The sequence below is a fragment of the Herpailurus yagouaroundi genome, unplaced genomic scaffold (genome assembly GCF_014898765.1).
Source record: "Herpailurus yagouaroundi ecotype Mexico unplaced genomic scaffold, PumYag 29, whole genome shotgun sequence".
Classification (NCBI taxonomy): domain Eukaryota; kingdom Metazoa; phylum Chordata; class Mammalia; order Carnivora; family Felidae; genus Herpailurus; species Herpailurus yagouaroundi.
In genome coordinates, this window is record NW_024412377.1 from 65690524 (window position 1) to 65712129 (window position 21606).

The following is a 21606-nucleotide window of genomic DNA, read 5'->3' on the forward strand; positions in this document are numbered from 1 at the left end:
GCACACACTTAGGGGCGCCTGGGTGGCTCAGTTGGTTGAGCCTCCGGCTTCAGCTCGGGTCATGATCTCATGGCTAGTGAGTTCGAGCCCCGCGTGAGGTTCTGTGCTGACAGCTCAGAGCCTGGAGCCTGCTTCAGTTTCTGTGTATCCCTCTCTCTCTCTCTCTGCCCCTCCCCTGCTCATGCTCTGTCTCTCTCTGTCTCTCAAAAAATAAATAAATGTTAAAAATTGTTTAAAAAAAAACACACACACACTTAGAACAGTGGCTGGGAAGGAACCCTGATGTGTATCTGAATTGCTATCTCATGTGCACATTTCTCTATCACTTGTTCTTGTGCTAAGTGCTTTACTGTATCACATGATTAATCTTTTTTTTTTTTTAATGGGAATGAGTAACACAAGTGGGAAAGTTTATTAAAGCAAAAAGTACACTCTCCAGATAGGAGAGAGGGCGAGAGACAGGGAGAGAGGGCGAGAGAGAGCGAGCTGCACCTCCCTGATTAATCTTTATAATAAACCTTTGAGTTGAGTTCTGCTGTTACACTCATTTTGAGGCTCAGGGAGATGCCCGAGACGCATTTTACAGATGAGGACATTGAGGCTCAGGGAGATGCCCGAGACCCCCAGCTGGTAAGCAGTGGGCAGGTGATTAGGACCCAAGTCATCTGAATCCACATCCTGGCCTCTTAGCTCCACTTTCTGACTGGCTGCCTGCCTTTCCCTGAAGCTGAGCCTGTGCCTAGGGCTATTACTTGGATCAGCATTTTCACAGCCCGGGCTCAGTGAACTTCTGAGGCTGCATTGTGGCAGGCACACAGGTGCCACTTGAGAAGGGCAGGGCACCATTTGGCCACACCTGGATCGTGCAGATGCTGTCCAAAGGTCTGGCAGGTTAGCACATGCCCTCATGGGACCATAGCAGTGACTCAGAGCTGTTGGTCCCAGGTGTCAGAGCAGGGACGGGGAGCAGGGACTTGGGTCTGGGGTCTGCCCTACCTGGAGCTGGCCAGGGAGACCAGGCTGACTCCCTCGGTCTGGGGCAGGCCCAGAGCCCAGAGTGCTGGGGGGAGCAGCCTGCCTGTCTTCTTAGTAGTTAGGTCAGCAGCAATCCCACCACACTATAACAAACACTAGCATTCATTGAGACTTTACTCTGTGTTGGACACTGTGCTCGGGACTTTATTATTTTTTTTTTAATTTTTTTTCAACGTTTTTATTTATTTTTGGGACAGAGAGAGACAGAGCATGAACGGGGGAGGGGCAGAGAGAGAGGGAGACACAGAATCGGAAACAAGCTCCAGGCTCCGAGCCATCAGCCCAGAGCCTGACGCGGGGCTCGAACTCACGGACCGCGAGATCGTGACCTGGCTGAAGTCGGACGCTTAACCAACTGCGCCACCCAGGCGCCCCTGTGCTCCGGACTTTAAATGCATGACTCCATTTCATCCCCACCACCACCTTCTGAGAGAGGCTTCATACATTGTCCGTGATTCACAGACAAGGTTGCTGGGGCTTAGAGACATGGTATCATTTGCCCTATCACAACTGAACCCAGATGTCCAGCCCCTGAGCCCCATCTCTTAACAACTACCTTATAATAGTCATGTCAGGTGCTGTTCACCTCCTGCAGCATCCGCTCCTTGGAGACAGACAAGAGTTCTCAGGTATCAGATCTCACATCACCATGGTTCCCAGATGCTGACCATTGCATGCTCTCTCTCTAGCCCCCGACATACTCAACCAAGGGGTGTGTGTGTATGTGTGTGTGTGTGTGTGTGTGTGTGTGTGTGTGTGTGTGTTTAGTGGTTGGATGCTGGACTTAATGGATCCTGTTTCCCTTTTTGCTTTGCCTGCGGAGAAGCTCAGAAGCCAATTCATGACCCACCTCTGGCAAGTAACCAGAACTGCAAGGCAAATATTTACATATTCTATGGATTCGATTCAGGCCTATATTCTCCTTGTTTTTCCTATACCTTTTCCCTTCATCCTGGTTTCTTCACCTTTTTAAGCTTGTTGTAGCATATATTTTCCTTCCTTTTCTTTCTTTTTTTTTTTTTTTTATTGTGCTGAAATACACCTAACATAAAATTCACTATCCGGGCGCCTTGGTGGCTCAGTTAAGTGTCTGACTCTTGATCTCAGCTCAGGTCTTGATCTCGGAGTTGTGAGTTCAAGCCTAGTGTTGGGCTCCATGCTGGGTGGGAAGCTTACTTAAAAAAAACAAAATTCGGGGGGCCTGAGTGGCTCAGTCGGTTGAGTGTCCGACTTCAGCTCAGGTCACGATCTTGCAGTTTGTGAGTTCGAGCCCCGCGTGCTCTGTGCTGATGGCTCAGAGCCTGGAGCCTGCTTTGGATTCTGTGTCTCCCTGTCTCTCTGCCCCTCCCACGCTCATTCTCTGTCTCTCTCCGTCTCTCAACAATAAACATTAAAAAAAAATTAAAAATAAAATAAAATAAAAATTCACTATCTTAACAATTTTTAAGTGTACAGTTCAGAAGTATTAAGTACATTTATAAAGCTGTGCACCCATCACAACCATCTATCTCCAGAACTCATTTAATATTTTTTTAATTATTTTTTTTGAGAGAGAGAGAGAGAGAGAGAGAGAGCACAAGCAGGGGAGGGGCAGAGAAAGAGAGAGAGAGAATCCCAAGCATGCTCCCCACTGTCAGTATGGAGCCCAAATTGGCGCTCGAACTCACTAACTGTGAGATCATGACCTGAGCCGAAACCAAGAGACACACTTAACTGACTGAGCTACCCAGGTGCCCCCAGAACTCATTTAACCTTGCAAAAACTGCAGCTCTGTACTCACTAAACAACTTCTCATTCCTCTTCCGCCAGCCCCTAGTGACCACCATTCTACTTTTTTTTCCTATGAATTGGACTACTTTAGATACTTCATGTAAATGGAATCGTATGGTACTTGTCCTTCTGTGACTGGCTTATTTCCCTCAGCACAACGTTCTCAAGGTTCATCCATGTTGTAGCATGTATAATAAGTTCCTTCCTTTTGTTTATCCATTCATCTGTCGATGGACATCGGGTTGTTTCCATGCTTTACCTAATGCGAATAAGTATGCTATGAACATGGGTATACACAAAGCACGTGTACTTTGATAATCTATTTTAAATTTGGGGAGTGATGGGTGAGGGGGTAGGGAACAAACATCCCTGTAAAGTGCCTGATCTGTATCTATTGAGTCAGGTAGGGTCCCTGTCCATAAGGAGAGGGTCACCATAGAAGAGGCTGGTGATCTTGTATTGGGGGTCCCCTTTCTCCTGCGTCAACACAGGGATGGATGGTGGGGCCTGCATGGCTGGAGGGGGAATTGGGGGCTCAGACCCTGCTGGGAGGCCACAGCACCTAGATGGTATTTAACACCAGCCTGGGGTGGATGAGCCCCTGGGGAAGGGTAGATACCCTTTGAGGGCCTCAGTGGAGGGGAATATTAGCAACAGTAGGCAGGAGAGTACGTTACCCAAGTTCAAGGTTGCCCTCACTCTCTTCTGAAAACCTCACAGATGTCCAGTGGAGTCTCCATATTTGATTGCTTATTAGTTCCTTATCCTGGCCTAACTACTCTCTCATTTTCTCCACAGGCCGCCTGTCACTAAGGCCTCTTAACAGCCAGGAGGAGATGGGAGGCTTAGGTATCACCTTCTGATGACCAACTGTCACCCTCCCCACCTCCTGCCTGCCCCAGGGTTGGGCCTGGTTCCCAGGTCTCTGGGCTGGGGTTCTGCCAGGCTCTTTCTCCTGTGGCCTGAGCCTTCTGTCCTGGGAGTACGGAGGCGGGTCGCCTCAGTCTTGCCCTCCTGCCCCCTTGCTAGAGCCAGTCAGTGCCTGTTGAGGAGTCTGTCCCATCCTTCTCATCCTGGGAGGTGTGGTCTCTGGCGGGGTTAATGATTGCTCAAGAGAGGAGGAGATGGTGCTAAAGTCTGCCGGCCACGCTGTGGCAGGCCCCAGACGGTGCCCGCTGGTGCCCATCTGCCGCCTCCACGGCCCCTTCTGGGGCACAGGTAGGGACCGCACAGCTTGGCTGCAACGGGGCCGCAGGGGGCTGCTGGCCAGGGGTAGGGGCTGAGTAAGGTTGTTGAGGCCCAGGTGAGCTCTGTGGCTCCCACCCAGCCGGGTGGGAGCCCCGGGCAGAGGGAGTGAGGGCTCGTTCTGGGTTGGGCGGACCTGGAGCTGAGGGAGTCCCGGTCTGACTGCCAGGCCTCAGTTTCTTCTCAGTGTGGGGCTAATAAGACCTGTTCCCAGGTGCTGATGGCTCCCCTCCCTTCCAAGTCCTTGGATAATCTGGACCCACTGAGGTTTCTCACAGGACAGAAGGGAGGCAGTTCCCTCAGGCAAGTGCGTTAACCTGCCTGGGCCTCTTTCACAAGAAGCTCGAGGGGTAAAGACAGAGTGGCTGAGCCGGAGGGCTCCAGAGCTCCAGGAGAAAGAACTGGGCTCCGACCCCAACTGCGTGGGTTCAGATCCCAGCTCCGTCCTGACTTTGGGTGGGCTCTGTAACTCTTCTGGACCTCAGTTTCCACATCGGTGGAGTCAGGATGGTAAGGATGCAGGAAGGAAGCCGGAGAGCCTCTGAAGCCCAGTTGGGTCTTTGGTCAGTGATGGATTGGAGTGCCACTTCAGCCAGTACTAGGAAGGGTCTGGCTGGCACGAACTGCAGGCCGGGCCCCAGCCCTGGCCTGGTGTGAGAGCCAGGGCCCAGCTGGACCTCTTCCCTGAGGCCGGCACTGCACGGCTGGGGCACCAGACACCGGTGTGGGCTCAGGGAACTTTGGGATCTGACTGATGGCCACCAGTGTATGGACTCCATGGTTCTTAACCTCACCCCGTTTCTCAGGAGGGAAACTGAGGCTCAGAGGGGGCAAGGGCTTGCCTGGGGTTGGGTGACAGTGAGTAAGTGAAATTCTGGAATCCAACCCAGGGCCATTGGCCTCCGTATCTATCTGCCGCTGAAACAGCCGGGGTGATGGGCACTGGAGGGGCCCTGTGGCAGGGAGCCCAGTGTTCTTGGGGTCCACATCTTGGCACCGGGGCTCCCTGGCTGGGCTGGTGTCTGCCTTGTGGGTGTAGGTAGGGTCCCATGAAGTCAAATGGAGCCCAGACCAAGGCTCACCCAAGGACTCCTGGATTTGGATCTAGTCTGGGTCTAATGCCCTGTCCCACGCTCTCGGACATCCCTCTTTGAACTTCTCGGAGCCTCAGTTTTCTCACTGCACCCCAAACGATAATTCCTACAGCTGGGGCACAGCTGTGAGAAGGAAACAGAGCGGAAGAGAAAGTATGCGATGAGCTAGAGGTGGCAGTGGCCATGTTGGCCGAGTCAGCTCTTTGGGGGCCTGTGGGTGACAAGGGCCACCACCCTCTCTGACCCTCTTGGAGGTCCTGGGCAGATCTGGGGTCCTCACCCCCTGTCTGGGAGACGGTGTGGGTGCCCTGGGCTGTTGGGGACTGTGGCTGCTGCCTCTTCCCACTGGGGTCAAGGAGCCAGTGCTTCCCAGGCCAGGGTGAGTGTGCCTCATCCAAGCGGGGGAGGGGGTGAGAGGGGCACTCCTGGTGGGGGGCCTGCACATCTCATGTGGCCAGTAGGGGTTCAGAAGCACCCTAATTCACTTCTTTTTTGACATCGCTCCTTCTTTAAGGAGTACATTTTGAGAGGAAGGAAAGTGTGGGGAGAGGGAAGCTGGGATTTCTAGAATGTAGATAGTCCCACTTTTTAGAAGGCAAACTGAGAGGTAGAAGGGAAAGAAGAGCCTCTGGGTGTGGCTGCGTGGTACTGGGGCTGGGGTGAGGCTGCCTTCTTCGCGCCCAGGCTGCCCAGCGGCACAGGCCCGGGGTGGGCCGGCCAGGGCACTATCAAGGCCTCTCCCCAGTCCCAGCCCACAGGCAACGCCATTCACTTCTTGTTCATTTGCAATTGCTCTGTCCCCTGCCCTTGCTGGGAGACCAGAAACTCAGGGGCCGGAGGAGGGCCCACCAAAGCATACACATGGCTCTGCACCTGACCTGGCCTTAGAGGATGGAGAGAATTTGCACATATGCAGAAGGAGAGGGAAGGCATTCCGGGGCGAGGCGACAGCATATGCAAATGCCTGGATAGAGGAAAATAGAGGGTGTGGATGGAGAACAGGAGCATCCAGTGCCACTGGCCCACAGGAGGAGGAAGGGGACCAGCTTGTGTGGGAAGAGAAACCCAGGACCTGTGAGGACTCAGCCTGCCGGGCCGAGGGGGAGGAAGTGTTTCCTGCCACCAGAGCCATGGTGGAGGCTTGTGCTTGGGAGTAGCTGTGCCCAGCGGGCGAGAAGGCTCACTGGCGGGGCAGGTTCGTTCTTGTTCCTTGTCCAGCTCACACAGGCTCTGTACATTTTTCTCAAATGACCAAATCCAGAGGTGACACTCTGGACCATAGAACTTTGGCCTCATTATGATCAAGTGAGCGTGTGTGTGTAAAAAGTCTCTGTAACAAGGGGACAAGGTTGTGTGAAACCCAGGGTGGAGGTACTAAAGTGGGGAGGAGAGGCAGGACCGCAGCAAGAAAGAGCACTGGACTGGGTGGAAGGGAGGCGTCCAGTTTTGCCCCCAGCTGGCTTGCGGGCATTGGGCAGGAGCCTTATCTTCCCTGGGACTCAGGAATAAAAGGGGTTGACAGCCACCTCTCTGGGATGGTCTGGACCAGATGCAGGGGCAAGACTTTGGATATATCACTGTTGCCCCGAGTAAGGATCAGCAGGCTTCTTGAGGCCCCAAGACAATGGGAGGGGGAAGTTGGAAGAAGCTTCCATGAGCAATGAGTGTAGCTGGTTTACAGGAAGGAGGCCAGGAGGTGGAGGCCTTGGGGACCCTAGAGGATGCCTGCCAGTTAAGGCTGTTCTCCCTCTACCTTGCCCTTGGGTGCTCTGCACACACTGTCTGGGAGAAGTCTGGCTGATGAGGAAGAGAAAATCAGAAGCCCAGAAAGAGAGAGAATAGACTTCCTGCTTTGGGTTCTGATCCCATTACTGACTGGGTCACGTCCCTTCTGCTCCCGGGCCGTGGTGTGCCGAGGACTGAATGGCACAGGGTACAAAGTGCCAGCCACAGCACGTGGGCCATCCTTGCCGGCTTCCTTCCCCTTGAGGACTGGATCCCGAGGGCAGGGGTTTCCTGTATTCCCGATTGCACTTCGTCATAGTGAAAAGCACACCTTGCACACTTAGTGACTAATTTCCCTGTGGCTGCTGACTCACCCCTGAAGGAGGGGAAGTGGGAGAACGAAAGAGGTGAGGGGTGAGGTCCAAGATCACACAGCAAGGGGACATCAGGACTGGCTGCATCCAGCCAGTGTTGAGGTACCCCCGATTTTGCTCACACAGTGGATGCCAGCTGTCTACCGCCATCATCAGGGTCCAACTCCATCTGTGCATCTATTGTGTGCCCACCGCCACCACCATCTCCACCTGCCTCCCCACCCTCATTATCACAAACGGTATCCCCACGTCACTGCCACCACCGTCCCTGCTTCCATCCCTTTGTCATCCCTACCCCCAACCAAACTACCATCCTGGCCCAACTCCACCTCCACGACCCGCTCCAGGGCCCCCCCCCCCAGTCACTGCATGGTGACCCCAGCTCCATCACACCGGCATCCTCCACCGCCTGACCGTCAACGTCTCGCGTAGGACTGGGAGGAGCAGTCATATGGTGAGGATGACCGCACACAACAGGCAGAAGGAAGGGATTTGCATTTGTTGAGTGCTTTCTGTGTGCCAGGGGCTGAGCTGGCACATTCTCTTCTCATTCACTCCCCCCACCCCTATCACTTCGTAGAGTTATCAGTCCATTTTACAAAGGAGGAAATGGGCTTAGAGTGAATCGCCCAGAGAGCCTCTGCTGCTTCTCAGCTCTGTAAGCTCTTTGCCTCTCTGACCTCTACTTTCCCCATCTGTAAAGTGGGTATAATGGTGCCTATCTTAAGTGTTCCTGTGTCAGATAGTGCCCAGCTTGGTGTCCAGCATGGAGTACATGTTCCTTCCATGGCAGCTGCTGTCGTTCACTGCCGGGATGCTTAACACCTGCCACATATTCCACTGAGGCCTTCGTCCCATCTTTCTTGACTGTTGCTTGGTGTTCCCACATTTAGGTTACTTCCATTTTCCATGATTACAAATAACCACTTGTGATGAACAGTTTTTCTGCTGAAAGAGTTTCCTTACTTTATTTATTTATTTTGAGAGAGAGAGAGAGAGAGGGAGGGAGGGGCAGAGAGAGAGGGTAAGCGAGAACCTGCATTGTGAATGCAGAGCCTGACGCGGGGCTGGAACTCACGAACCGCGAGATGGTGACCTGAGCTGAAGTCGGTCGCTCAACGGACTGAGCCACCCAGGCGCCCCAAGAGTTCTTTATTTTAGGTTCCTTGGATCACTAGGTCTGAAATAACAGGTGTTTTGAAGGTGTGGGGCCCATAGCTGAACTGGGTTTTTCCGCCTCCTGCTGGAGCCCTGGGGAAAGCCCATGGGAAAGACCCCCTCACTTCTAGCTGTGAGCTCCACTGAGCCTGTTTCTCTGTCGGCAAAATGGGTTGTGCAGAGATTATGTGAATTTATGTCCTGCCCCCAAAATACCTCTATTCCTGCCTCTTCTCTTTAGCCCTGCTGCCACCATTTCAATCCACCGGCATGTAGCAGCTGGAAAGATCTTCTAGAAAAGTAAATTAGTCCCTGCCACTCCTCTGCTTAAAACCCTGAAATGACCCTCCGTTTTCCTTAGAATAAAGCAAACCAGCCTCGCCTTGTCTTACAGGGCCAGGCGTGATCTGCCTCTGCCTGCTTCCCCTCCCCGTCTCCCTCCCGGCCCCTCTCTCTCCTGGGTCCAGCCACATGGCCCATCTTACAATTCCCGGAACACAACTGGTTCTAACCTGACCTGGGGCCACCTCGCATACTGACTGAGCAACTTTGTAACAGTGCTTGCTTCAGCCAAGTAGTATGGGTACTGATTTATTTTATTTTAAAGAGAGGGGGAGAGGGGCCAAGGGGGAGAGAGATAGAGATAGAGATAGAGAGAGAGCAAGAGTGAGAGCGCGCGCGAGCGAGAGCGAGAGAGAGAGAGAGAGAGAGAGAGAGAATCTTAAGCGGACTCCATGCTCCACGCAGAGTCCTATGCCAGGGTCGATCCCTAACCCTGGGATCATGACCTGGACCAAAACCAAGAGTTGGGCACTCGACCGACTGAGCCACCCAGGTGCCCTGTGAATTTTTTTAAAAAGATATTATTTTTAAGTGCTCTCTACACCCAAGGTGGGGCTTGAACTCACAACCACCAGATCAAGAGTCATATACTCTACTGACTGAGGCACCCAGGCACCCCATGGGCCCTGAATTTAAAAAATTCAAATAAGGAGGGCCTGGGTGGCTCATTTGGTTGAGTCTGACTTCGGCTCAGGTCACGGTCTCGCAGTTCGTGGGTTCGAACCCCGTGTCGGGCTCTGTGCTGACAGCTCAGGGGCTGGAGCCTGCTTCAGTTTCTGTGTCTCCCTCTCTCTCTGCCCCTCCCCTGCTCGCACTCTGTCTCTCGCGCTCTCTCTCTCAAAATAAATAATCAAAAAATGTTTTTAATAACAAAATAAAAAATTCAAATCATACTACGAGATTTATAACAACAAACAGCCCCCGAATTGCCTTTCCCCATATTTTTGTTTGACTTGGTTTGGATTTTTCAGTGTCTGTCACTGGTGTGCAGGTTTCCATGATTTATTGTGTTTGCTTATTTCCATGGTGTAAATACTTCCACCCTGACTTCAAGCCATGAAGATCGTGCCCACCGGATTGTAAACTTCCTGAAGCTATGGCAGTTTTCAGTAGGAGCTCCCACATGCTATGGCATCTCTCTTCCCTTCAGTGTCTGATGGTTCCTGTTCATACATAATGAAATCCGTGGGGGCTCTGGGTCAGGGGGCAAGGCATAACTTGTCTTTTAGAAGCCGCACCATAAAGTGAGTCAATGGAAGCCCCTACATTTCAGAATCTGTGGGTTGTTTCCTCTTAAGTGGGTCCATTTTCTCTGTTTTGTTTTTTTTTCATTTTTTATTTTTTATTTTTTAAATTTCTGGTGGTTGGGGGAGGTGTCCTATCATCTGCCAGTGCTTTTGGAACTGAGAAGGGACAAGGGGCTGAGAGTGTCACCATTTAGTGTGCAGTCTTTCACTTAGCTCCCTGTTTTGCTGTGGTACCCCACCTCTGCCAGGCCTAGGGCCCCCTGGCTCCAGATCTCTCCGATTCAGCCTTTTCAGGAAGTAGCCTCCATGTAAGTTCTCTAATGTGTGTGGGGGGTGGGATGTCAGCCCCCTGACTGCATGGGTGGAGAAGCGGTATCTGGGAGTCTAACAGCTCCACATGCAAACTTTCAACTAATTTTCCTGCTTTTAGGCCACCCCACACCTCCGATTTCAGAGGGTTCTAGAACTGCCGATGCTTTGGCCTTTCTGGGGTTTTGAGCTGGCTTCTCGTGGGTGTCATCCGTACTCTGGTTTTCACTATCATTAGCTTGATAAGTTGTTCATCTCTCACCAACTCTTTTGAACTTCTAAAATCTTTACCATCATTTGAGTGGGGTTTCAAGAAGGAAGAAGTGGAGATGAATGTTGAATTCTCCTGAACAGAAAGCTCCCTCCTCCACTCCTCACACAATGCCCTTTCCTTATCTGTCAGACACGTCACTTTCTCAGAGACTCAGCCCTATGTGTTCCCATTATCCACTGCTACATAACCAACCACGCTAGGACTTACTGGCAAACAGCAACAGTCATTTATTATGCTTAGAGATCTACCATTTGGGCAGGGCTCAGAAGGGATGGCTCATTTGGGGGTAGAGCAGCCATTTTGGGATGGTTTATACACCGGCTTATTCACATGGATGTTAGCTGTCCACTGGGAGCTCAACCAGGCTGTTGGCCAGGGGCTTCGGTTCTTCTCCACATGAGTCTCTTCAAGAGACTGCTTGGGCTTTCTTGCAGCATGACTGCTGAGTTCCAAGAGTGAGTGTTCCAAGACACTGGAAAGGAAAGTGCCAGTATCTTGAGGCCTAGGCCTGGGAACCGGCATAGCATCTCTGGTGCCATAGTCTATCGATCAGTCATGGGGCCTGCCCAGATGTCTTAACTATAAAACCAGTGGGATTTTTAATTCATGGAGGTGACTGTGTAATGACATGGAGAGGCTAAGGCAATTGTAAGAATTTTTATTACAGTTTTCTCGAAGAGCTGGCTTGCCACACCATGCAGGGCCACATGGGGAAGCTTTTGGCCAGGAGGCAGGAAGGAGGAGAAAGCATGACCCAGAGCCTCAGTGCATTTTCCATGGGAAGGAAGCTTCAGGTCAAGCAGCAGAGCAAGATTAGGATGAAGTAGTTTGAATAGTTTTGGTAGGCTCTAGGGGCTGTCCTTAGCTGTCCAGTGCTTGGCCCTGGGGTGACTTAGGGCAGGGGGAGTATTGACCTGGTGTGTGAGTTAGATAAAGGAGGTGGTTTGGGTGTCGTCTCTGGATTGGTTGGTTTGTATAGGAGAGGAGTGTTTGCAGACAAGTCATTTGTCATCTCTAGGAAATAGCTCACCTTGGGAAAGGCCAGCAAGGCCCCCCAGGTGTTAAAGTCTCATAAAAGAGAGAAAATAAAAACATGATGAATGGACCAGATTCAAGGGGAGCAGACCTAGTCCTCATCTCTTGCTGGAAGAAGTGTCAAAAAGTGCGTAGCCCAGTTTATCTGCCATAGTGCCCAAAGTGGCACCCCTCCTTCTGCTCCCACACTAGGCACATTCTCTTCCTTCATAGCACAGGATGCAGCAAGCAGTTAGATAGCACTGTGTTTACTTGTCTAGGGTCTGTCTCATTTACTAAGCCAGGAGCTTGGGGAAGGCAGCACGCAGAGTCTTTTGTTCGCCATTATTTCCCCAGTGCTGAGAACAAGGTATAGCACGTGGTGGATGGTAGACATCCATAAATATTTATAAAAGAATGAATGAATGAATCAGAGTGCCCAGCACATAGTATGTGCTCAGGAAATGTCAGCAGATATTTAAAATTACCAATCCACCTGATACCCCCGTGTTTCCCTGGCAGTGAGGGAAAGCGGGGCGCACCTGTGGCCATGCGAGGCATGGGAGATGGCAGGCAGGCATGGATGGTCTGTGGAAGCCCTTTTATGCAGTGTGGACTCAGGCAATGCGGAGCCATCGAAGGCTTTTGAACAGGGGAGGGAGGTCATCAGAGGGGGCAAGGAAGGATTACTTGAGCTGAGCGAACTGGATTAGAGACTAAGGGGAGGGAGACCTGGAGGAGGGCTGAGCCAGGCAAGGGGGGAAGGGGGCCTGTGAGTGTGGCCTCTGTGGGATGGAGAGAAATGCAGGGGTCCCCATGGATTGGATGTGGGGCACTCCAGAAAAGGGAAGTCAGGGTAACCTGGGCAAATGGGTATATTCCTGAGGTGGGAACTTGGGAGAGGGCTGGGTGGTGAGAGGGAGAGGACTTCTGGGTTTTGATGCTGTTTCATTGTCAGGATCAGCTCTGGGAGCCAATCTCTCTCTCCCTTGTTCCTTACTCTCCCCTTTGGAGGGTCCCATCTTTTGGAATCAGCCATAGATTGAGGTCATTTTTCTCTTGGTTGTCCCATAGTTTTGGATCCTTCCCAAACTGACTTAACCAGGGAACCCTCCTGCTGTAGGGCATCTTACATGGGCAGTGTTCCACAGAGCACACTTTGGGAAAGACTGAAAAGGCAGCTGTTAAATGTGTCCGCAAGTAGGACAAAGGACCCTGCCCACCCATAGAGTCTTTGGATTGTCCTGGATAAGTCACAGTCCCTCCTCAGGCACCTAATTTTGAAGGATGCTATTAGTTTTAGACACTTCAAATAGACAGAGTAGTGTAGTGGCTGGGGGAGTGAATTCTGAAGACTAAAAGCCTTGTGTTCAATTTTTTTTTAATTTAAATTTAAATTTAAATTTTATTTTATTTGAGAGAGAGAGAGACAGAGAGAGACCAAGCATGAGCAGGGAAGAGGGGCAGAGGGAGAGAGAGAGAGAATCTTTTTTTTTAAATTTTTTTAAAACATTTATTCATTTTGGAGAGTGAGAGAGACAGAGCATGAGCAGGGGAGGGGCAGAGAGAGAGGGAGACACAGAATCCGAAGCAGGCTCCAGTCTCTGAGCTGTCAGCACAGGGCCTGACGCAGGGCTCAAACTCACGGACTGCAAGATCATGACCTGAACCAAAGTCGGACACTCAACCGACTGAGCCACCCAGGTGCCCCTGAGAGAGAGAGAGAGAGAGAGAGAGAGAGAGAGAGAGAATCTTAAGCAGGCTCCATGCTGAGCAGAGCTCAATCCCATGACTCTGGGATCATGACCTGAGCTGAAATCAAGAGTTGGATGCTCAACCAACTGAGCCACCCAGGTGCCCCCAAAAGAGTGTAGTTTTGTCATTGATTTCCTGTGTGGCCTCAGGAAAGCCCCTTATTCTCTCAACCACCTCATAGTTGCAGGAATACCAAGATTACACATACAATTTGCTTAGAGCAGTACCTACTACACAGTAGACACTGAATTCTGGAGTCAAGTTCAGAGTCATTCTCAGAATGGAATTCTGGACCAGGCTCAGCTACCTTGCCCACCCCTCTGGGTACCACCGCCCCCCCTCCCGCCATTACTCCTACCCTGGGACATCTGGAAAATGGGCAGAGGATGATAGGGGCCCTTTAGGAGAGCTGCTGATGGTCGTTGTGGGTGGCCTGGGTCAGACCCAGACAGATGGGGGGTCCGCCAAAGGGAGGGAGGCATGTGTATAGGTGCCTCTTCCCTGATACCTCTTCTCCTAGGTCCTTCCAGACATGATGGCATGGTTGTGGCTGTCCTGCTTCCTGTTGCCTACCCTCATGGTGTCCGGTGGGTGCCTCTCCTCCCCTATCAGAGTAGCATTAACCTGGGGATCCTTGGCAGGACCTTCCAGAAGGAAGGGGCACTGTCTTATCAGCAAACTCCCAGCTCCTACGACCCAGCCTCATGCTTGGCTGCCTTGGGGAGGCCTGGGGAGCAATACAGGCCCTGGCGGGTGAGCTTGGCTGAAGGTTGGGACTGGTATGGGCTCCCACAGGGGCTGGTGGGGGTCAGGCTTTGCAATGGCAACCAGGTGTTCCAGTGATCTATGTTCCTACAGTGGCAGCCAATGTGGCCCCAGTGTTCTCGGGAAACATGACGAGAGTGAACTTGCCTGAGGACCTACCAGTGGGTGAGTAACTATCCCTGTGCAGAGACTGTGCCAAACCCTTACCCAAAGAGGGTGCCAGGGCCTCCCCTAGGAGCTAGCTCCCCATCCTTGCAGCTGCATGGCTCGTCAAGGGGCAAAGGTGGACTGATGGGAGTCAGTTCCAGAAATCTGTTTTCTCCTCCTCTTCAGCTTTTGCGTCAGGGCCCTCACACAACATCAAATAACCAAGACACCCCGTGAGAACATTCCTCCTGTTTCCCATCACTTTCTGGTGTTTCTGATTTCCCCAAGGAGAAAGGATCCACTTGGGACAATTCTTTCTCTTCCAACTCTCCCACTTGCTAACCTCCCTCCAGTCCCTGTTTTTAGCCCCTAAACAGAGAGTAGGTTTCAGACTCAGAGCCTTTCACACACTTCTCTCCAGAAGTTAATAAGTTTGCTTTATTTTTATTGCCTTTGTTTGTAGAGTTACTTTCTATCTATGGCAAGTGAAATGGATTTCTATTTACAGCCGCGATCTAAAGCTTGCTTTTAAAATAAATGTACTTACATGAAATGATAAGTGGATTAAAAGAAGGATCATAAACAATGAGATATTTGGTTATGGTAAAGATGGTGGCAGCGTATAAGAGGGGATGACATTTGGGAAATATCGTTTTGGAGGAACCATAGGAACTGAATACCAAACTCCCGGCAGGATGTGGATTGGAGAAGCAGAAACAAAGATGACTATTTTTACTGGGCTATAGGCTCAGCTGTACATTATAGACCCCAAACAACCAAGGTGTAAACAAGGTCAAGGTTTATAATTCTCTCATATAGCCATCTACAGCAACAAGTCCAGGGCTGTCTGGGGTTCTGTTCCATGAGAACAGTAGGCTGTTCCCAACTCTATGCTCCTGGTGTCAGGCACCCTCCCTCCTTCCACGTCCAGATTCTGCCTTCCCTCAGGTGCGGCCCTCATCCACGTGGACCAAGATGGCTCATGCCTCACCCTATTCCAGCCAGCCAGAGGAGGAAGGGGCAACGTGAGTTTGGCCCTTTGTCCTTAGGACAGGCTCCAGACTCCACACGCACGGATTTTAGCATCATAGCCACACCTAGCTTCAAGGGAACCTGGGAAATGAAGTCTTTACTCTGGTTGACCGTGTAACCAGCTCAAAATCTGGGCTTCTCTTACTCTGAGGGAAAGGAGGAGGATGACTACTGGGGGACAAGCCACAGTCTTTGTCTTAGCATCAGAATTGGGATCTCAGATGTGTAAAGCTCCAACCTAACACAAGAGACTGCATCAAAGGAAGTGAAACCCAGAGTTTGTCCTGGGATTCAGATGCCCAGATCTGAGGGAAGGATGGGGATGGACTTTGCAGGCGCAAAGGCCACGTGCCTTTGGGTGTGGTGGCCAGGACAGCGAGATCTATTCAGGGTTATATCAGTAAAAATTTAATGCCCAGGTAAGGGAGGTAATAGTCTCATTTCACTCAGAGATGACACAAACCCCCCCCGGAGGGCTGGGCTGGTGTCCAACCACTTGATATTTATAAATGTTCTCTGTACAACAGAGAAGTAATGTGTAAACATGAACGACATTTACATATATTTTCATAGCTGTTTGGTCATAGATAAAACACATACATACCTTCAAACAAATGTCACAGATGTTACAACCCAAAGGCCTTCAAGATCTCCATTCTCTGGGGTAAGACTTTAATGTCTAAACAAAACAGCTTAAGTCCCCATGCTAGTTCCAGAGGCCCCTCCTGTGGATGTTCTTTTGGAGCTTGAGGCTCACCTCTCGTTCCTTCTTCCCTCTCCGTGGCCAGTCCCTGGTCCCTTCCAGCCAGCTCCAGCCTCTACTGAAGGTTTGGGGAGAAAGCAGGAACTGCAGCATGAATCGGGAAGCCACACTCCCTGTTGTCACAAAAGTGTCCACTCGGAGCCTGGTCAGGTCACCTGACCCTTGTCTGTCTCTCCTCACCTCCCCTGTGGCACACTCCTCCCTCTGCAACCTCCCTGGAAACAGAAAACTAATTCCTTCGTTGTTCAGAGCAGTGCTCCTCCCTCCCTGAGCCATACCAAATGAGGGTTTTTTATAACCACATGGCTCTTCTCTGAACTTTTTTTTTTTTAATTTTTTGAATGTTTATTTATTTTTGAGAGAGAGACAGAGTGCAAGCGGAGGAGGGGCAGAGAGAGGGAGACACAGAATCCGAAGCAGGTTCCAGGTTTCGAGCTGTCAGCACCGAGCCCGACGCAGGGCTCGAACCCACGAACCGAGAGACCATGACCTGAGCTGAAGTCGGACGCTGAACCGATAGTCAGGAGGCCTCCTCCCTGGGCTTTTAAAGTAAAGGATGATTTCCTTCTTCCTGAGACAAATTCTACAGCTCTCTTACAATGGGAAGTATTTTCAGTCAGATTTTAAAAACTATGTCATTTAGACTTTCTATTTTTTTTTTTTAATTTTATTTTGAGACAGAGAGGGAGAAAGAGAGAGAGAATCCCAAGCAGGCTCCACAATGCCAGCTCAGAGCCCGACACAGGGCGCGAACTCATGAACTAGACTTTCTATTTTGAAGTATAATATATGTACAGGAAAGTGCATTGAATTCACATGTAACCTCCACTGGATCAGGAACTAGGATGTTGCCAACACTCCCAGGTCCCCTTTTTCGTCCCTTCGGTCACTCCCTGTCCTTTCTCTCTCACACAAGACCTCTTTTTCTGACACTAATGCTATACAATAGTTTAGCTTCATCAGGCAGATTTTTAAAAAATATATAATTATGGTGTTTTTTTTTTTAAATTTTTTTTCAACATTTATTTATTTTTGGGACAGAGAGAGACAGAGCATGAACGGGGGAGGAGCAGAGAGAGAGGGAGACACAGAATCGGAAACAGGCTCCAGACTCTGAGCCATCAGCCCAGAGCCTGACGCGGGGCTCGAACTCACGGACCGCGAGATGGTGACCTGGCTGAAGTCGGACGCTCAACCGACTGCGCCACCCAGGCGCCCCAATTATGGTGTTTTAAATATCAATTTTAGGGGTGCCTGGGAGGCTCAGTCGGTTAAGTGTCCAACTCTTGATTTCGGCTCAGGTCACGATCTCACAGGTTGTGGGATCAAGTCCTGTGTCGGGCTCTGAGCTGATAGCCTGGAGCCTGCTTGGGATTCTCTTTCTCTTTCTCTCTCTCTGCCCCTCCCCCACTTTCTCTCTCTCTCTCCCCCCCTCAAAATAAATAAATACACATTAAAAATTTTTAAATATATCCATTTTCGTTTAGTGACAAACTATATAATTCCTTATACACAGAGACCTAATACATGTCTTTTATTGATTTCTTATATTTAATTTCTTTTTTCAGGTCAACCTGAAAAAAAGAGCATTTAAAGAGCATTTCCCCACTGATACATCTTTCTATGCCCATGGACAAATATAAACACATAAGGATTTACACCCACCTGCTCACCTCCCATATTTCCTTAGGCATAAGGGCCACATCCTATTGCACTGTAATTGAACCAGGATATGTCTTACAATTGAGATAGTCAACTAACCCAGAGTGACTTTTCTCCCCCCCAAAACAGTCATTAAATTGACAGCGTGTCTCGCGACCAAGGAAAAATAAAGTAGACACTAACATCTTTTTAGCAGAACAGTGGTATGGTGGTCTTCCTGGAAGAGGGGGCTTGGGGGGAGGGACTGTAACCAAGCTGTCCAAGAAGTTGTGGGAGGAGCTGGAACTGTTTGGCTAAAGAAAGCTGACTCTGGGGCACGCTGATGAGCTTGTCTCTGAAAAGCTATAATGGGCAAAAGGGGAGGACTGGGTCCCTGAGGCCCTCAGGCTGGGCGCTGAGCCACACGGCACTTCTGCCTTTGTGAGCCCCTTACTCTAAAATAAATATTACAATTATATTTTATGACAGAAATGAAATATTCTTGTGGGTCCCCTACAAGTAACAAGGGGCCCAAGGGCACCCCAGCTCGTGGCCTTTGGGGACCTGTGCGTGGGGGTTACAGGGAAACACTTTGGTGAGTTGGAGAAAGCCCTTGCTCATGGACATTTGTCCAACAATGGGAGAGGGTGGCTGAGGAGAGAGTAAGTTTTGATGCTGGAGGTGGCTGAGCAGAGGTTGGATGTGATAAAGGAGGTGAGGCCCTGGAGCAGGGTTTGATGAATCTGTAAAAAGTTTCTTTTAGACTGGAGAGTTGAAGGCCTTGGGATTTTCAAGTCCCCCGCTATCTCTGAGCCTCCGCTCTGCCCAGGGACATGCCCTCTGGAGGCTCAACGAAAGAGCCGGGGCTCCTGGGAGGCCAGCAAGTAGACGCTCATTTGTGCAGATGGTGTTTCTGGCAGGCTCTGGGGGCACAGTCTCCGGGTGAAGGAAAGGCTTAGAGGAGGCCCAGGCACCTCCAGAGGGACTCCAGTGGTCCTCGTCTAGGATGCACCCAGCGGCTGCAGCTAGATACTTCCATTCCAATCATCTCTGGTCTCTTCTCAACCAATTCCAGGGAGGCAATCCCAGGGCCAGGGGAAAGGGAGATGCTTGGATAACAGCCCACCCTGCCGTGGCCAGTGCAGATGGGGTCTCACCGTAGAGGAAATCAGCATGATGTTATCAAAAGGCCACGGAGTGGGTGCTGAGGAGCAACAGCCAAACCTGACATTTATGACCACAGCGGGCAGAGCCCTGGTGGCCGGGAGGTCCCAGAGAACACAGGGCCCCTAGCCCAGCTCAGCTAGGCCAGCGCCGGAAGAGGTGACCATGGACTGTGGACATTCTCTGTCCCACCTTCAGGTGCCGAGGCCTTCTGGTTGGTAGCTCAGGACCGTGACCAGGACCCTCTGACCTATGGGATTAGTGGCCAATTTGCCTACTTCTTCAGTGTCACCCCAGCCACTGGGGAAGTGAAGCTGGCCAGCCCTCTGGACTATGAGGTAAAGGGCAGCAGCCTGGGAGGGCCCCATGAGGGGGGCGGGGAGGTGGGGGCCCTGTCTGTGCTCCCACCCTGAGCAGGAGTCCACCTCGGGGCCTCTCCTCTCTGCCCGCTGCAGCCGAGCTACCTGCTCCCCATCACTATCTCCGTGAGCGACGGTCACAACAACCCAGTGAGTTGGAAGGGGGGAAGGGAGGGCAGGGTGGTCCTGGGATCGGAGAGCGGAGGACCAAGGGCCACTCCTGACTGTCCCCTACCTCAAGCAAGCAGAGAGGGCCCTAGTTAACAAAAACTGAATTTGGGGGCACCTAGGTGGCGCAGTCGGTTAAGCGTCCGACTTCAGCCAGGTCACGATCTCGCGGTCCGTGAGTTCGAGCCCCGCGTCGGGCTCTGGGCTGATGGCTCAGAGCCTGGAGCCTGTTTCCGATTCTGTGTCTCCCTCTCTCTCTGCTCCTCCCCCGTTCATGCTCTGTCTCTCTCTGTCCCAAAAATAAATAAACGTTGAAAAAAAAATTAAAAAAAAAAAAAAAAACCAAACTGAATTTGATGTTTATTTTCATCCAAATTATACTTGCCCATTTTGGGTCACACAATATTACCAAGATTTGACTATTATTATTAATTTACTTTAATTATATAAATATGCTGTTTATAAGTATAACATGAATTATATTGATTTATATTAATATAAATGCTAATAAAAGACAGGTGCTAAATACCTCCCTACCTTAGCTCTTTTGAGCCGATTGCTTTCAACTCCCTTGGCTGAACAAGCTGGTATCCGTGCTCATATTTCTAAATAACACACTTATACCACTGTGCCTTAGTGGAGGATTTTGTCTTCATAACATATTCCCCGAACTCTGTCCATTAAAACAAATCATTTTAATGACTTGGATATTCATGAACATATTCTCTTCGTAAACATCTCAAAAGTTGCAACCAAAGCTCAAGTCCCTGGGATGACACTTCCCTAGCCACCCCAGCGGAAGCGTCCACGGTCACTGCTCTTTCACACCCCTCACTATGCGTTTACACACACACACAAACACACACACACACACACGTATGTGTGTATGTAGATATAGACATACATCCACGGAAGAAAGATTGTCGTTTTTGTGCATTTTCTGAAACCCAAGTGGGATCTTGCTGTATTTATTATCTTGAACTGTGCTGTCCACTCAACAATTGGCTCTGGAGCTCTGCCCATGTCTGCTCACGAGCTACCTGTTTCTTGTAGTATTTTCCAGCGTGGGGACGTACCATACTGTGTTAGCTGGTCTCCTCTGAGAGACACCTAGGTTCGTTCACAGCTTCAAATTATGGCAAACAAGCGAAAATGACCATTCCTATAATAGGACAGGCACATTATAGATGTTTTAGAAATGACCTAATTATGTCTGCAACTTACTCTGAAATAGTTCTGTAAACACATGGAGAGCAAGAAATCAAACAATGGGTAAATCTAGATGAAGAGTATTGGGAGTTTTCTGTACTATACTTGCAACTTTTCTGGTGTTTGAAGCTGTATCAAATACAAGATTATCCCACATATTGCCTAATTGCCTGAGAAGTGAAGTCAGTTTGCACTCCCAACCCAGACATTGCTCCCTTTGTGTTCTCAAGCGCTCACATTTTCCAGGCTCACCTGGGCTTTCCTACCTGCAGGTGAAGAAGGAAATGCATGTTTTCGTGGAGGACAGAAATGACAATGCTCCCGTTTTCCAGAATACTGGCTTCTCCACCAAAATCAATGAGGTAGCATCTACCTTAATGGGTGTGTGTGTGTGTGTGTGTGTGTGTGTGTGTGTGATGCGGGCATCCCAGAAGTTCTTAGAGTGCAAAGAACAAGAGACAGCCAGCAGGGGGTCCAGATCAGGGAAAAGCACCTCTTAGAAGGGGCAGCTGCAGGAACCAAATCCAGGGGAATGTAACCCCATGAACAATAGTTATAGCAACATGTTAGTCAGACTGGATTAGAATGATTTCAGTTATGAAAGCAATTTTTTTTTTAAAAGGAATTGATTTTCTCATGTATCTGAAAAATTCAGAGGTACACTAACTTTAGGCATGGCTGGATTCAGGTACTCAAACCATGTGATCAAGAAGAGATTTCTTTCCATGTCTCAGCTCTGTTTCTCTTGTTGTCCCCATCTTTGGGCAAGGGGGCCATTCTCTCTTGTGGTGAGGAAAGTGTTCTTTGAAACTCTAGGCTTTGCAACTTGAACATAGAGTGCCTCTTTCTCCATAGTCCTGGCCAAAACTCCAGAGCTGACTCTTATTGGCTCATTTTGGGTCATGTGCCCATGAACCTAGAGGTATGGAATGCTCTGATTGGCTAGGTTTGTACATGAGCCCTCCCTTCTATTAAGGGAGGACAGCCCCACTTGAACTGCCTGTGTGGGAGGAGGT

General features: G+C 50.3%; 1 protein-coding gene across 2 annotated transcripts in view; it reads left to right on the top strand.

The window, feature by feature from the left end:
• Window positions 1-3940: 3940 nt before the first annotated feature.
• The window catches only part of CDHR2 (cadherin related family member 2), a 35121-nt gene continuing 17455 nt past the window's right edge, over window positions 3941-21606 (top strand). The window contains exons 1-6 of one of the 2 annotated variants that reach the window (XM_040445927.1): window positions 3941-4023; window positions 13863-13929; window positions 14201-14272; window positions 19053-19192; window positions 19310-19363; window positions 20863-20952. In XM_040445927.1, the coding sequence (XP_040301861.1) occupies window positions 13875-13929; window positions 14201-14272; window positions 19053-19192; window positions 19310-19363; window positions 20863-20952 (411 nt within the window). In that variant the 5' untranslated portion in view covers window positions 3941-4023; window positions 13863-13874. The remainder of the gene's footprint in view (window positions 4024-13862; window positions 13930-14200; window positions 14273-19052; window positions 19193-19309; window positions 19364-20862; window positions 20953-21606) is intronic. The other variant, XM_040445918.1, reaches the window with a different exon arrangement.